At 37.7% G+C, this 16,872-nt stretch overlaps 1 protein-coding gene across 7 annotated transcripts in view; it reads right to left on the bottom strand.

Moving 5' to 3' along the window:
* Window positions 1–16,872, bottom strand: part of LOC127411899 (potassium voltage-gated channel subfamily KQT member 5-like) — a 217,528-nt gene that overhangs the window by 40,579 nt on the left and 160,077 nt on the right. For all 7 annotated transcript variants that reach the window (XM_051647769.1, XM_051647770.1, XM_051647775.1 and 4 more), the window contains 4 exons: window positions 14,728–14,818; window positions 7,452–7,578; window positions 4,790–4,965; window positions 2,612–2,737 (listed from right to left, as the gene is read on the bottom strand). In XM_051647769.1, the coding sequence (XP_051503729.1) occupies window positions 2,612–2,737; window positions 4,790–4,965; window positions 7,452–7,578; window positions 14,728–14,818 (520 nt within the window). The remainder of the gene's footprint in view (window positions 1–2,611; window positions 2,738–4,789; window positions 4,966–7,451; window positions 7,579–14,727; window positions 14,819–16,872) is intronic.

Genomic DNA, 16,872 nt, shown 5'->3' with positions numbered 1-16,872 from the left:
GATAATAAATAATGTTTGTGATTTTTGCCAATTATAATTATTTTATTTATTTATGACTATTTTTCAGCCAGTCAACTTGTGGACCACTTGGAATCATTCCCGGACCACCAATCATGGCCAAACAGCAGAAATAGGTCAAATCCAGGCCAGAGTGCATTGTAAGCTGCCTCGGTCTATGCATGCTGATTTTTCTACACAAAGGCCACCAAACAGGACATTCCTAAATAAAAGCCAAGTCAAGCTCCACTCTTATTAAACTCTGCCCATTGTGCCATACTAAACACCCATAAACAGTAAAGCTAAACTGAGCTGCGCTCTTAAGTTACGGCCACACAGAAACGCAGGGTTAGATCCATCTTTTAGAAAGAGAAATACTTTGGTGGCCTGTCAAAAAAGGATCAATCAAACTTCTTGCACTCCTTTCCACACACATAAGTGAGCGCTTTGGATTCTTGCAGTCAGGGGATACTTTAACAAAGCCCCAGCCAAAGCAAATTCAACACATCCAGTAAAAGTGAGTGATTTGTCAAATGCAAAGAACACTGCTGCCTTTCACATTGCAGTGAGGCAAAGACTAGGAGTGTGGGAGCTCACCCACAAAGCCTGACTCCTGTTCGCCTGTTTTGCTCCTCTGAAGGCTGCCTGTCAACTCCAGACGCTGGCTTGGGCTCAGCCCAGGATAAATACTGGGTGGCAGTGGAAGATTGGCCTACCGCTGATTTGTCTCAGTATCTGAGCTCTAAAGCAGGAGACTATCCCCTCAGCTGACCTCACCTCACCTTTAAACTGCTTTTCTGTGCTTGGTGGGAGCTTGAAATTACATGCATTGATTTAAGTCAGCTGGTGAGGAACCGTGACCAGTCATGCTGTGTGTACCACAACTAAAACCTGCCACGGCTTATGGTTGTAGCTCATATCACTTATTGATTTATGAAATACAGAGTGAAACAGGTTACACGTAAAACCAGTGTAATGGTAAGTAAAAAAGGCCCTATGAAATCACTTGAACAGCCCAGTTTTCTTTCCTGTGTTTTTTTTTTCTTTCTTATTTAAAGGGATAGTTCACCCAAAAATGAAAATTCCCTCATCATTTACTCATCCTCATGCCATCCCAGATGTGTATGACTTTTTTTCTTCAGCAGAACACAAACAAAGATTTTTAGAAGAATATTTCAGCTCTGTAGGTCCATAAAATGCAAGTGAATGGTGACCAGAACTCCAAAAGCTCCAAAAGGAGATAAAGTCAGCACTTCCTTGTGCTTTACGCATGCGTAAATTACTAGATGGCGCTACTGGAAGTGTAATCAAGCTTGAAATCATGATCGCTAAGGAGACTGCTGTCAAGATGTACAGTGAAAAAGGAGTTATATTTTAGTCTGTTCTCAACCCCAAACCAACTGGATTGCTTCAGAAGACATTGATTTAACCACTGGATTCATGTGAATTACTTCTATGCTGACTTGACTTTATCTCCTTTTTGGAGCTTGTGGATTTCTGATCACCATTGACTTGAATTTTATGGACCTACAGAGCTGATATATTCTTCTAAAAACCTTCGTTTGTGCTCTGCAGAAGAAAGAAAGGCATACACATCTGGGATGGCATGAGTGTGTCAATGATGAGAAAATTAAAAATTTTGGGTGAACTAACCCTTTACATAATTCTGGGTGGGACAAATTTAAGTTCTTGTCACTTTATTTTAAAATAGCCAATAGGCTTTAGTTACGTTACAGCCATGAAATATTATTTGCTACTTTCTAGCTGGTCGCAGTTGGAATTGGGGGAGGGAGATTTTCATTCAAGAGAGCATTAGTTTGGTCAAAAATCTGTGTAGTGCATTAGTAGTCATTGGTCCATTTTCCCAGAGGAAGAAATATTGCAAATTTTAAATGTAAAAAATTTTAATGCATGGAGAAGTCCTCAACATTTTCAAACATGGACAAAAAGCCACAAAACTCTAAAGTCATTTTTGTGAGAATTATGATCAGTAGGTAGGGCTGAGTATTGATACAGATTTCTCGATTCGATCAAATTCACAAGCTCTCATTTCTGATTCGATTCTTTTGGGTATATTTCAGTTAATTACACAGGGGACCTTCTAAATAGGTACATAATTTTTCATCATTTTGGTCACATTTTAGCTTTTTAAAAATGAACAAATCCATCTATTCAATCAATAAATATGATATTATATTACATATATATTATTTTGTGACATTTTTTGTTTAATAGCATATTTTTTCTATTTACAATTATTTACATTGATTTGTTGAACACGTGCTAAAAACCTGCACTGTCTCTTTAAGAAAACCAGCATTTCTGTAAAGAGTGTCTGTAAATGAGCGAATGTTAACGAGAAAGGACTCGAATGGCTTCGTTGAATTCCTTGCTATGCTTGATTAGAATGAAATGTTTTTTTTTTTTTTCAACAACTGAATATGAAGATCAGAAAGGGTATTAAAAGAGGCATTATTCAATGACAAATGAGTTGCGTGGATCTCATCTTTGGACACACATTACACGGAACAACTAATATGAATTTGAACACATTGAAAAAGAAGGGGCTGGGAAAGGGAGAATGATGACACCAAGGAATTTAAGGTGGACTTACTGTACCCCACCAAAGAGCATCGGCATAGGTGGCAAACTGTGTGTTAAATTCTTTCTCTACCAAGTAGACTAGGAATGAAGAGAAGATCAGCACCAAGAAGCCAATGTACCAGGCGGTCACAAGCTCCTGAAAGCAAACATCACAAAATAAAACATTCAACCAATTTAAGTCATATTTACAGAGATTTGACATATGTCAGGAAAATGAAACGTTTAAGCCTGAGAGGAGATTGAAACAAGTAACTCTGCTATTATGTAGACCACAGTGATTCATTGTGGGGACCCATAATCTCTCCACTAAATGGTGGGTAACTGAGGGCCGAGAAAGTGTGTGGTTTGGCTGCAGCCCGCGGCTGGAGTTTCAGCCCCAGAAGGGCTAGAGAGAGAGGTTGATTGTGGGGTCACATGTCTGACTGCAGATCAAAACTCACATGCAATTTTATGACCTGAGAAGGTTGTACTTTTACTCATTTCAGCTTTAACTCTTAACAGCTTTAGATTTTTCCTACGTTTCAATTCAATAAAGGGGAGACCAGGTCAAGAGAAATAGTCACAAAGGGCTATATCTTAGTAAATACGAGGTTAAAAGTTCAATTTTTGCAATGGTTTCGTATGTTGGTTTCAAAGACATAGTTCAAAACCCTCTTAGAATAATTTATGTGAATTCCATCCCTTAAACAATCATATTTTGCTATAGCTGTTTGGTAAACAGGTGAACCCAATAAAACCACACTGGCATACATTAAGGCAAGGCTCACCTATATAATGGCAGTATATTTTAACCTTAAGGTTGAACTGTTATCCGGTCATATTTTTAAAATGTCAGATCAGGGCAAGTTGTCACAAGTGTTTAGAATGTTACAAATGTTCACAATTTATCCATTACAATATTTGTTGGCTAAAACAATGGTTTGATATTTATGTGCATTACCTTTTACATTTTTTGTACAGTTTCAAAAATGTTGTTTTACTGTTTAAATTTTGCCGAAAAGCCTATAATAGGGCGTTTAATGGCAGGCTCCAGTGTCAACCAGTGTTGGGTAAGTTACTCAAAATATGTAATCCACTACAAATGATTAATTACTTCTCTAAAATGTATTAAGATTACTTCACTGATTATTTAATCTAAAAAGTAATCACATTCGTAATTATTTTACTTTTAAGTTACTTTCTAAATCACTTCCTAGAAAAGTTTTTTGTTTTCTACTCAAATTCAAAATGTCTATATTTCCTCCTCATTCATTGTCGCACACCCTTCAGCTGTCACAGAAACACTAACAGTCGTACATATGAATTCATATTTTAAATGTATTATACAGTACATATTACTTTAGTGCAAGTAATGTACTTAAAGGTGCACTCAGTAATTTTTTACTCATTAAAAAAGTTTAACTCCTAAAGACATGAATTGTAATTTTGCAATATATGTAGGAAATCATGTCCACTCACATTAAAATGAAGGTCACATCAGTAATCTTATAAAGGCTGTTTTATTCTACGTGGAGAGGATCCACATGTGGGGGCTGCCATGTTAGAATCACATGACCAGCCAAATACAACATGCTTAATCTCAGTAACCGTCCTGTTATTTGACACTTTCACTCATTGATTGAAGTAGTCATGGCTGACTGTGAATGCTAAATTTCTACAATAGCATCTGAAACTGAAAACTATTGATTTTAAATGATGCTGCATCCAAGCCGCTAGGTGTCAGTGTAAGTCTAAGATGACACAAAGGCAAAGGTTACTGAGTGCACCTTTAAAAGTAATTACTTTAACTGAAAGTCAGTTACTGTAATCTGATTACAATAATTAAAAATGTAATATATTACGTTACTTTTTTGTCTAAAAAGTAATTTGATTACAGTAACATATTACTTTGCAATCGGATACACCCAACACTGGTGACAACTTTCCCAACATAGCAGAATATGTTGTCAAAAAAGGTCAATGTGTGATTAACTGTATCTTTTATTTTTTGTAGCCAAGACTTATACAGAAATTAAAAATGTTCAAAAGTGAACCCTCACTGAGAAATATTCACTGGAGTACAAAGTGTGACAACTAGCCCCGGTCTCCCCTATTTCCAACAGCTACATCTGTAGCTCCAATTGCATCAGTAAGAAATTAATAATATTCATGGTTTCTCCTGTAAGATCAAAAACATATCATATCATACCTTGCTGTGAGCGTAGACTACAGATCCCAGCAGTTTCCAGGTACCGCCTCGTCTGTCCATACGCACCATGCGCAGGATCTGTAAAAAACGCAGACTGCGAAGAGCAGACGTGGCGAAAATATTGCCCTGGCTACCAGCTGAGACCACAGCGATGGATGCAATTAGTACAATAATGTCTGTAACATAAACACAGGAGAGAGAAAGAGTTCACACATCATTTCTACTATTTTACATCTATAGAACAACAGAAATAATTTCATAATCGGCCAGAAAAAATAAATAAAAATACTGTAGAAATGATGGTTGCAGTCAGATTGTTCCATGACAACACCTATGCCTATGACAACACACTTAAAACTTCACCAGAAAATGCAACAAGCAAACATAGATTTGTTGTTTTAGATGTCAATCAGATGGCAGCGTCTTGTCTAATGGGTTATTCTTTTTTTGACAGAGAACATAGTCTAAAGTCAGGCAAGGGAGGTTATTTGTAAATAAGGAAACAAAAATGTATCTAGAATTTTCTCTCTAATTGTACTGAATTTTCATTTGTTTTTAGTGCATTTTTATCATTGAGTTTAGTTGTTCTTTTTCTGCAAACTTGCATTTGTCTTTTTTTTTTTTTATTTAAAGAAAATATTTTGTCACTGCTAGTTTTGGTCTTCATAATGATTTTCAGTAACAATAATAAACTTGGGTAGAAACCAAGAGCTTGATGTTCTTAGTAGCTTTCTGAGACATCAGAGACAGAGATATTTCAATAATTAGTTTCACTTATCTATGTCTTTCTCCCTGTGATCAGAGAAAGAGCGAAAAGCCGAAGAGAGAGAGAGAGAGAGAGAGAGAGCGAGAGAAGAGAAGCCACAGCCTTACAGAACAGCATATCTGATCCTTCAGTGTGCTCCGAAATACCTCTCCAGCTCCCAGCATGTCTTAACCAGGAATAATATTGTTCTTCACTCAAATCACCACTGTGATATTTTCCTGCTGAACGTTACACTTGAGGTTTGAAGTAAAAATGTTCTTCCTCGTCACATATGGCAAAGGTGGCCATCACAACGTTATTTGAAATTTGAATCTCACATGTCCTGAAGGTTGCTACAAGGTAAAAGTGGAATACTGAGGACCACAAGCAGATGGGAATGAGTACAGATTTATGGACCTTGAGAACAAAAGTTGAACTATAATGTGGAAATCCAAAAATCATAACAGCTGTGCCACAACCAATAAAACAGTTGCAAAGTCTGATTTGGTGCTGCAAATTCTCATGCAGACAGTTCAAAGGACTATGGAAGTGTAATGCTTTTCAGAAGGGTGATGTAAAGGTGGAAATGTGCTTGTTAAGTTCAGCACTGTGGGCAATTATAAATTATACTCTCCTTTGCTTGCTAAGAATCATGTGCCTTAAAAGACCAGGTTTAAAAGATAACTGAGGTATAATAAATCTTCAAAATCACGGCATACTGGCCATTTGATTATTTTTATTATTTTAAACAAATTCTTAATACAAATGTCTTCAAATAAATGCTTTCTAACATTTGCTTTTGGTTTTTTTATGAATATGGTAGCATTGAAATATCCCTGATTAAAGCTTTTAATTATCTCACAATGTGTCCAATGTAATTTTCTTTGTTTTTCACATAAAAAAAAAAAAATAATACTCAGCTGAAACTGACAGAATTTGCAGGGATCCTTAAAGCCCCATTTGTTTTTGTTCAAATTTATTTTGTGTTACTCATCTTACGTAAGTGTAGGGGGGTCATTTGATCATTTGATATTTATGCTTGAGGATACAAAACAAATTCTGGTTCACAAATAAATTCAATTTAGTCTTTAATCAGATTAACAGGGAAAATGCAGTAAATTAAATCAACTTTTTTTAGTCATAACAATGCTAAATGTGGCCCGATTGACCTGAATTCACTCTAATTTACAAATTATTATTTATTTTTTTATTCACTGAATTAATTAAGTTTAGGTCTTTTAATATTTGCCATGTTACCTATATGAAAAAATACAGTTACATACAGTTTGAAATGAATACATTTATACTGTATTAGTCTGCTGGCAGAACAGATTATAGAGGATGTGGTTAATTATCATGTTAAGGTCAGTGTGCTTCATTAAGGGACTGAGGGGCTATGTGGTATTCAAAGATCTTTACACAATTTGTAATGGGACATGCTGAATAAATGTCTAGAGTAGGGAGGGGAAATTGTGCTCTCTCTGTCTAATAATTCAGAGTTAGTCACTGTGCTGATGGGACTCTGATGGAGCTCTGCCTCTTAACAAATGGAGATGAGGATCAGAGCATGGCACACAGAACAGACTGATATATTCACACTGGAGCCTGAAATTACACTAATACATCACAATACCACATACCACACATGTGGGTGTGTACTTGTGTGTGTAATAAATACAAATAGCATTGGCTAGTTATTGCCTGTAATCCCTTTTCTCAATAGGGAATTAAAAGAGAGCTCATGAAAATCGTTTTCTTCCAGTCATTATGTCAGTCATCGATCCAGGGCAGAGATGCTATCATTACCCCATCCGTCAATATCCTCACCAACACGGCAATCATCCATCATCCTGTACACACACACATACGGTACATGAGCAGCTCGCACACTCACAAAACTCATGGTTTTTATCTTACCGATGACACAGAATGGTTTTCTAGCGAAGCGCAGTCGACCTTGCCATCCCCTGTATCGACAGCAGCATCCAGCAGACCAGATGCGAATGATGTACTCCAAACCAAAAACAACAATCATCACAAACTCCTGTAAAACACAAATGCATATAAAAACCTTTAATGATATCATCAGTAAAACAATTACACAAGGAAGCCCCACTCATATATACATAATACATTATATTGGTATAATAGTGTTTCTCAACTGTTGGGTTGTAGGTCTTTTCTGATAGGGTCACGAGCAGTAGGGAAAGAACAATGCCAGGGTTCTTCCTCCACTGAAATTGTTTTGACAGCTGCCCAAGCTAAATTTCAGGCTGCTGAGGCAAATTTTGTGATATTTACTGTATCTCGTGTTCTGCGCTTTTAAATATGCACCGGGCTTCCCATATGGCGGTCCAGATTAAAAAACTGATGCGACCCATTTAAAGTCTAGTGAGAATTGTATAGTTCAAAGCGCTTTGGCGGAAGTCAAACCTCTCGAAAAGTAGACAGCCCGACATGCTAAACAGAACTGACAATGAAATGAGACAACACTGTGCCATATGCAAAAATAACGTATTTTCAAATTACAATACACATCACTTTTACTAAAATTGATCACAATTTGAAAGTAATAACAGTAACTGTGATCTTTTGAAAAAAATAAAAATAAATTAAATACACGTTTTTTTACTGTGGTGTTTCACTACGTGAAGTCCAATGTAAAATCTGGGTCCTGAACCACAACCAGTTGAGAACCACTGCAGTATAGTTGTTATGGGTGCTTCTTCAATTAGAGGAACTTTTCTGTCCCCTAGAAAGATTTTAGAGTAGATAAAATGTTTGTATGTTTACTTGTTTTATTAAATCACTATAATTACTTTTCCCTCATTTTTAAAAGTGTTGACAGATTACATTTGCCACAGTTGATCTATTTTGGATTTGTCCACCACCCAAACATTTTAACTCACACTCTTAATACATTCAAAACAAAAAATCAGGGAACTTGTACTTTTTCATAAGAACTTAGCAATATTATAATATATTAATTAATCTTACATACAAAATCTTTATTAAAACACTGACCCTTAACACTTCTTTTAATAATTTTAAACCATGACTTGCACTATACATAAGTAATATTGCCATTATATTCATGATGTTAGCCAGAGGGGAACTGGCCCCCACTGTGAGCCTGGTTTCTCCCAAGGTTATTTTTCTCCATTAACCAACATCTTATGGAGTTTTGTGTTCCTTGCCACAGTCGCCTTCGGCTTGCTAATTGGGGTTCTAAATACAATTATTATTTAATTACTTATTTTTAAACACAATTCACAATCAAACTACACAATGATGACTATAAGACATTATAGATATTACAGTTTTATCTTCTGTTAATGCCTGATCTTCTGTAAAGCTGCTTTGAAACGATGTGTGTTGTGAAAGGTGCTATACAAACAAAAATGACTTGACTTGACCTGACTATACATAGGGTTTCTTCATTTGATATGAACTCTGTAATTTAGGTTTAACTAATTTAGTATAGACATCGATGTATATCATTCAGTTGATAACGTATGGTCCATACTATTACTATTAAAGCTATAAATAAACACATGTCACGGGCAGGTGCGTACACAATACAACGCGGCAAAAAGAAATGAGAAAAAGCCCCACACTACAGTTGTAGTTTATAGCGTTTCGGTCAAAGACCTTCTTCAGGCATTCTATAGATTTCTCTGAAGATTCTTCCAGTTGCAAGTTGCAAGTGTTTCACTGTTACAGTTTTGATTTACTCAGGAAGTTTCTCCAATGAGGCTGGCGATGCACTCAACTGAACCATAAAAGGTTGATGGTGGTGGACATCGTCCTGTCCTCATGAACTGAACATTTTTACACTAAATCTTCATGTCAAACCATTTTTATTGACCTCTTGGATGGTTTAATTCACACAGAAAAACAACCTCTGATGTAAGCAGAAGTATACGATGACTGTAAGTTCCTCAATTTATTTTTAGAACGAACATGAGAACTAAATCAATATCAATATGTAGTCAGTTTTCGGTAAGCTTCCATTTTACTCGCATATTTATGAAACTATCATGAATGAGGCCCATTGAGCAGTCATTGCCACTATGGTTATCAATTAAAGCTTTATTGCTGAAGAAATACAATTTTATAACTTTTCTTAAAATTAGAGATGGCATATGAATTTCCTGAAAATAAAATCAGTTAATCATAAGTAAATTAACAAAACATCCTGCAGAGTGAGGCAAAGATATGAAAGCCCCCAACAGTGAGGGAGAGTGCAATATATATATATATATATTTATTTATTTTTTCAAAGTACATATAAAAGATAATCCTTATTGTAACATGTATAGTATGGCTGTACAGTTTCCACGGCCATCCATGGTTCACTACTGGAGGCTGCGGTCATGTCTAGTTAACATAATTGACCACTCAGCTATTCCATTACTACCACATTATTGGTCCCTGCTAATTGCACTTTTAGCTAAACCCCAGCTGAGTTTACAGAGGCTTTTACATGATTAAAACATCTGCCTGCACAAAGAGTTTAAAACACAGAGAAACAATGCATTTACAGTATATTAAAACTGCTCACTGATGCTATATGTGCTTACAATCTGGTGTAGAATCAGATAATACATAAAAGCGTATAATTTCTGTGCTATTTGCATTACCAAATGAATTTTCAAAAATAATGACTGCTTTCAAATAAGTTTCCCAATCCCCCATCATATATTGGTTGGATAATTGGATAATCCTGCCCTAAACTCAAGCCATTGTTTGTCCCAGTCTTGCTGTTGGGCTAGCTGTGACACTCAAACTAAAAGAGCAATGTTTTGATAGCACCACAGAGTCACGGTATTGCACTTTTACGGGGAAATCAACCTACCAGTGGCTTACTCATAATTTATTTTTAAGAACAACATTTCATACTTTGGATATACTTAATTCTGATATAAAAAAATTATTAGAATGTTTTGCAGCTGTTGATGGACAAATAAACAATTTCACAGGTTATATTTTCACAGGTTATATTTTCCATTACCCCCACCTATGGGGGGGCAAGAAGCCTGTGATAGATTTCAAACTGGGCTGTCCTGATTCACCGTGACAATCAAACTGTGTTTCCCATGGCTTGACACAACACTGTTTGCTTATGCTGAGTACTATCTGACACTGGATGCTGTGCAGGCCCTGCTTTCCCACCAGTGGGGGAGGCGCCAACCTCCCTGCTCTCAGGTCAGTTCAAGGCTTATGATGAAAGCATACACACCACTCAAGACAGACCCTTTAACTGATACTGAAACACCTTGGTCTGCTCTGCTAGGATTATGGTGGGACGGAGGTGTTCTATCACTAAAAGCACCATGGTGCTATGCATTATCTCCTGAGATGAACCGGCAAAACATCTCACAGCAAGGATGAAACCAGCTCAGCATAATACCACTTGGATCAAATGGCCTAATCTGAGTGATTATCTTTTAACATGAGGAATGAAGTCTTTGTAGGGATCTTTGAACACCATCAGAGAACAACACTGACATCTGATAACTTGTTTTGAAAATTCACATAACTAAATATTGCATTGAATTTCAGGTGCGTATCTTTGTTCTGCATGACTACTCATTTTTGCAAGCCGACCAACCATTCAGAAAAGTAGTCGACTGCTTTGCAGGTAAATCATTATTTCATGCAAATGTCTCACAAAAATATCTTATGTACCTTGGTGTTTCAGGCAAGTCCTGCACAGCACTGAGTGGAAAGAAATTCCATGCAGCTGAGATGATGCGGGTGAGAAATTAAAGTGCACATCCCTGCTAAAAACATAGCTTTAACCAGTCTAAGATGGTATGTAGGTCTTAAAAGTTAGTTCACCCAAAAATGAAAATTCAGTCATTGTTTACTCACCCCTGCGTTGTTATATGACTTTCTTTTTCTTAACACAAAGGGAAAAATTTTGAAAAAATGTAGTGCTCATTGAGGTCATACAATGGCAGTTTATGGTGACCACATCTTCAAGTTTCAAAAGAATGCAAAGGTATAATTCAAAAGTCTTATAAATTATTCCATGAGACACATGATTATTATGAAAGCATACGATAAGTTTTGGTGTGAAACAAACTGAAATCTAATGTATTCTTTAGTGAAAATGTTCACTGACCTTTGATCTCCTGTGCTCATCATAATGGGGCACAAAAGCAACAGTTCATGCTGCGCCCTCGCGACATTGGGGTGTTGTTCAAGCGAAAACTAATTTTGTTAATCTAAAAACAGGTCATGCACATGATAACGAAAACAGAACACAACACAGCTGCACACAAAACAGAGAACAGAACTATTACTAAAGAGTTTGTAGAGCTGATGCATTTTTATGCCCATTATTGTTTTTTTGAACGGAGTACTCGGAAATCAAACAGAAACAAAGAGGAGGCTACAGGCAGCCACAGTCACACCATGTCCTAACCTGATGGCAAATGACATGCGATAAAATTTATATTTTCTATGGTAATCCGAGTTTTTGTCCTAACCAGCAGTTACCAGCGACGGTACATTCTATCTATCGCATGTTTTCTATTTTCGGCATCACACTTTGAACTGGCACTGGTAAAAAAATAAATAAAAAATAAGGCTGGGCATAGAAATGCATCAATTCTTTGACTACAAATTCTTCAGACATGTTTATTAAGTTCTTTTCTTTGTTATGTGTGCAGCTGTGTTGTATTCTGTTGTTGCTATCGCTTTGGCGGACCTGTGTTTAGATAAACAAACATGTTCTTGCTTGAACGCCCCAATGTCACAAGGGTGCTGCATGAACTTTTGCTCTCATGCCCTATCATGAACGTGCACAGGAGATCAACTGTCAATTAATATTTTTACTAAATAATACATTAGATTTTGGTTTGTTTCTCACCAAGCCTTATTGTATGCTTTCATAACAATCATGAGTCTCATATAATAATTTATTACAGTGTTTCTCAACTGGTGGGTTGCGACCCAAAAGTGGGTCGCAGGTCTATTTGGACTGGGTCGCTGACAACAGGGAAAGAACATGCCATGGTTCTCCCATTTAAATTTTTTCTGCGGCCACCTATGTGAAATTTCAGCGCTTTTTACACGCAAAAAGGCTTCTCATCTGCAACACGATATTTTCGCGGTGCGATTAAGCTTGTTTTTCACGCGAGTGTAATGGAACAACTCGCGGCAATGATCTGCTCTCTGAGCAGAGGACACGCTCGCGAATCAATGCCCTTTTGAATTCTAGTGAGCAGTTTTCTCTCAAACAGACAGCCCCCAACATTATAAACAGCAGTGAGGTGGAACAGAGCAACACTGTGCTATGTGCCAAAATAAAGTTGTTGTTTTTAAAATGACATCATTACCCATACAAAAATGTGGTAAAATACACTGGCTACCACCCCTGGAGTTTGCTAGTTCACTAGTTCGAATCCCAGGGCATGCTGAGTAACTCCAGCCAGGCTTCCTAAGCAACCAAATTGGCCCAGTTGCTAGGGAGGGTAGAGTCACATGGGGTAACCTCCTCGTGGTCACTATAATGTGGTTCATTCTTGGTGGGGCACATGGTGAGTTGAGCATGGATGCCGCAGTGGTTTGCATGAAGCCTCCACATGTGCTATGTCTCCGTGGCAACGCACTCAACAAGCCACATGATAAGATGCGCGGGTCGGCGGTCTCAGACGCGGAGGCAGCTGGGATTCATCCTCCGCCACCCGGATTGAAGTGAATCACTACGCAACCACGAGGACTTAAAAGCACACTGGGAATTGGGCATTCCAAAACAGGGAGAAAAGGGGAAAAATCCCCTTATAGTTTTATATTAAATAATCTATTAGGTAGAATCTATACTATTTTTCATAAACACTATAATTTATTATCATTATTATTATTAGAAAGACTAGCTACATTGACCTAGCCATTTTAATGAGGGGCCATCATGGTCTTATGCCTGTACTTATATGCCATTACACTGTAAATATAAGGGCAAATACATAGAGGGTTTTTAAAGTCTGGACCTCCAAGACTTGTGGACAAATTATGAATAAAGTTTTCCTCCTGTGCAAGATATATTCTGTTAGAATGATGTTTGATATTGGGAAATAAACTGGATAATAAATATAATTGGGCTTCTATAAATAAATATACTCGTCAACTTTTAAAAGGGAGAAGAGAACTTCTTTTTGATGTTGATATCAACAAAATATGATACATGCATTTATACTTGAAAACCATGAACAAAACTATGCAAAATAAAAGAAAATGCGACCCAGGATACATTAAATACAGGTTATGTTTTTTACTATGGTGGGTCGCCACTTGATATCCAGTGTAAAATCTGGGTCCCAAAGCAAAACCAGTTGAAAACCACTTTATGGTTTATTAGATTACGGTTTATATGATTTATTAGACTTCTGAATTATATTTTAGTGTAATTTTGAAGCTTGACGTGGTAGTCACCATAAACTGCCATTATATGACATCACTGAGCACAATTTGTTTTTCACAATTTCTCCCTTTGTGTTAAGAAAAAGAAAGAAAGTCATATAGAGTTATAAGAAAGACTGAATTTTCATTTTTGGGTGAACTATCCTTTTAAATTATTTAAGCTGGTCTCCTAACCTGGCTAAGCTGGTATTTAGCAGGTTTTGCTGGACAGCAACTGGTCTCCCAGCCTGACCAGCTGAAAAGTGCCTAAACCCACTCTAAAACCAGACAAAAGAACAACTTGACCAAGCTGGGAGACCTGTTAAGACCAGCAAACCAGCTTAGGCTGGTTTAAGCTGTTTTTGTCAAAAGGGAATGGCAAAACAGTAAAAGTTACTGTACGTCTTACTAACTTATAGTTTCTATTCGCCTCCCGGCAACACCTGATTATTTTCAGGCCGCTACACAAGAATTTTGGCACACTAAATGAACTAATACCATCTTAGATGTTCACAACAGTACAGTTTGCTTTTAACTTGCTTTGTGAATGCCAAAGCATTCCAGGTTGACTTTATTTACACTTATAAGTAATTCAAATATATTTGGCTGTTACAGTTTACTAAACAAAACTAATGTCATACGGCTACAAGTGCAACCGATGTCATATGATCCACGACTTGTCGACATAGACCCAATGCGACAACAAATGGCAGAACTAATAGATTAGTCTGTGCAACCCATTCTCCATGGGCAAATGGTGGATGTGTGTTTGTGCATGTCTCACCAGTATGAAGAGACAGTGATTGGAGAGCTGCGTATGAGCAGGTATGGTGGAGAACACAGATAGAACCAGACAGCCGAACACCAAGGTGAACCTGCCAGTGAACAAAAAGGTAAAGCAAACATTAGTTTTCTGTTTGTGCTATATAGCTGTTGTCCCTGCTGAAAAGACTGTAAAAATATTCAGATGATGGGCAAAATGTTAGCCTCAGTCACCATTCACTTGGAAAAGATGCAATAAAAGGTGAATAGTGACTGAGGCTATCAGCCCCTAACATTCTGTCTAGCATCTTTCCATGGAAGACAGTCAGTCATAGAAGTTTGGAACAACATACAATAAGTGTTAGTAAATGATGACAGAATTTTCACTTTAAGGTGAATTATCCCTTTAAGCTGCCTGGAGGGGACACCAGCATCCACAACACAAGCTAGTGAGCAGCTATGCTGGGCTTTTCAGCTGGAGTGACTGTATACCGTTCCGTGACTGAGCTGAAACGAAAGGTTTCTTTGTTGTGATGTGAAAGCACCTTGACAAATCATCAGGATGAACCCCATTAAAGAGCCTCCACTGAATCTGAGAGCTTTTGGAGTGGCATTAGATCACAATAAAATCCGGTGGTGCTTTTAAACAGCTGTTTTAGCAACTGAACAGTAAACATAATAGCTGGTGAAGATACTGGAGGACCTGAACGGCAAGCTGTGCACATACGCGCACTCACACAAGGCCATCTTCCACTGCAAAGCAGCACTTCCACCATCATTAAAACTGCAGAGATTTGTTAATGATGGATGTGCATCTTGTATAACCCTGTCACATTGCACACCCTCCAGCTATCTGCCACTGTCCAAGAGCTATTTACAGGCTGAGGGAACATACTGTACATACTTTCTCATCACTCAGCGCATCTTCATGCCCCTCTCAGGTGCAGTACACTGTATCTGCTCCCTTATCACTTCCTCGTCTCTCTCTTTCCATTCTGCTCTCACACTGTATAAAGTCCATTAAAAGCATTGGCCTGAGGCGGTGAGATGGATTCTTCAATTTCAGAAACAGATGTTTTGTGAGGCGTACACCTGTATGCAGTTGAGCAGTCTCAGTGAACTAGTAGACATCACGCTAAACACAGAGTCTTCCAGTGATTGTTGTTCTTATGTTTTCTGTAAATACATTGTGTCTGGGAGTCTATATCTTACATTTAACCTTCTCTTCTAAAGTTAACCTTTCTGCCCAGCTTCCTTTGCTAATGTACATTTAAGGCTTCTATATGTAAATGACCTCTAGTAACTAGTAATAGACCGATTTATATTGGCCAGGCCAATATTTGGCCATTTTGAGAATATCAACATTGGTTGGTAACTGTCAAAGGATAATTACTAAATGAAGTTGTCGATAGATAGTGCTGTTTTGAATTTTTTGTAAATATTGTGTAAAGACATTTTTCATTTCTGCAATTTTGTGTGACAATTTTTGCCATCTTTAAATTGTATTATTACATTCTGTTGGCCATCATCTCTCTTGATATCGGTATTGGCATTGGTCATTCACAAATCCAAATTGGTTGCAGACTAATAACTATTTAAGTTTCTGACTGACCCAAATGTTCTGTAAAGGACGCTTTACATTTTAAATGTTAGAGTATGTCTACTGAATGCTTTTATTTAAAAAGACCAAGGAAAATCATGTTTTCCATGCTTTGACACCTCTAAAGCATGAAGAGTCTAAAAAACAGTTTTGTTCTAATTATTAATATAATATTTTTAAAGGGGCCTGGGTAGCTCAGTGGTAAAATACGCTGGCTACCACCCCTGGAGTTCGCTAGTTTGCTAGTTCGAATCCCAGGGCGTGCTGAGTGACTCCAGCCAGGTCTCGTAAGCAACCAAATTGGCCCGGTTGCTAGGGAGGGTAGAGTCACATGGGGTAACCTCCTCATGTTCGCTATAATGTGGTTTGTTCTCGGTGGGGCACGTGGTGAATTGAGCGTCGTTGCCGCGGTGGATGGCGTGAAGCCTCCACACGCGCTATGTCTCCGTGGCAACGCGCTCAACAAGCAACGTGATAAGATGCGCGGGTTGACTGTCTAAGACGCAGAGGCAACTGGGATTCGTCCTCCACCACCCGGCCTGAGGCGAATCACTATGCGACCATGAG

This window comes from Myxocyprinus asiaticus, chromosome 21, assembly GCF_019703515.2.
Source record: "Myxocyprinus asiaticus isolate MX2 ecotype Aquarium Trade chromosome 21, UBuf_Myxa_2, whole genome shotgun sequence".
Taxonomy (NCBI): Eukaryota; Metazoa; Chordata; class Actinopteri; order Cypriniformes; family Catostomidae; genus Myxocyprinus; species Myxocyprinus asiaticus.
The sequence above is the reverse complement of the archived record's forward strand: the minus strand, read 5'-3'. Positions and strand labels throughout refer to the sequence as shown.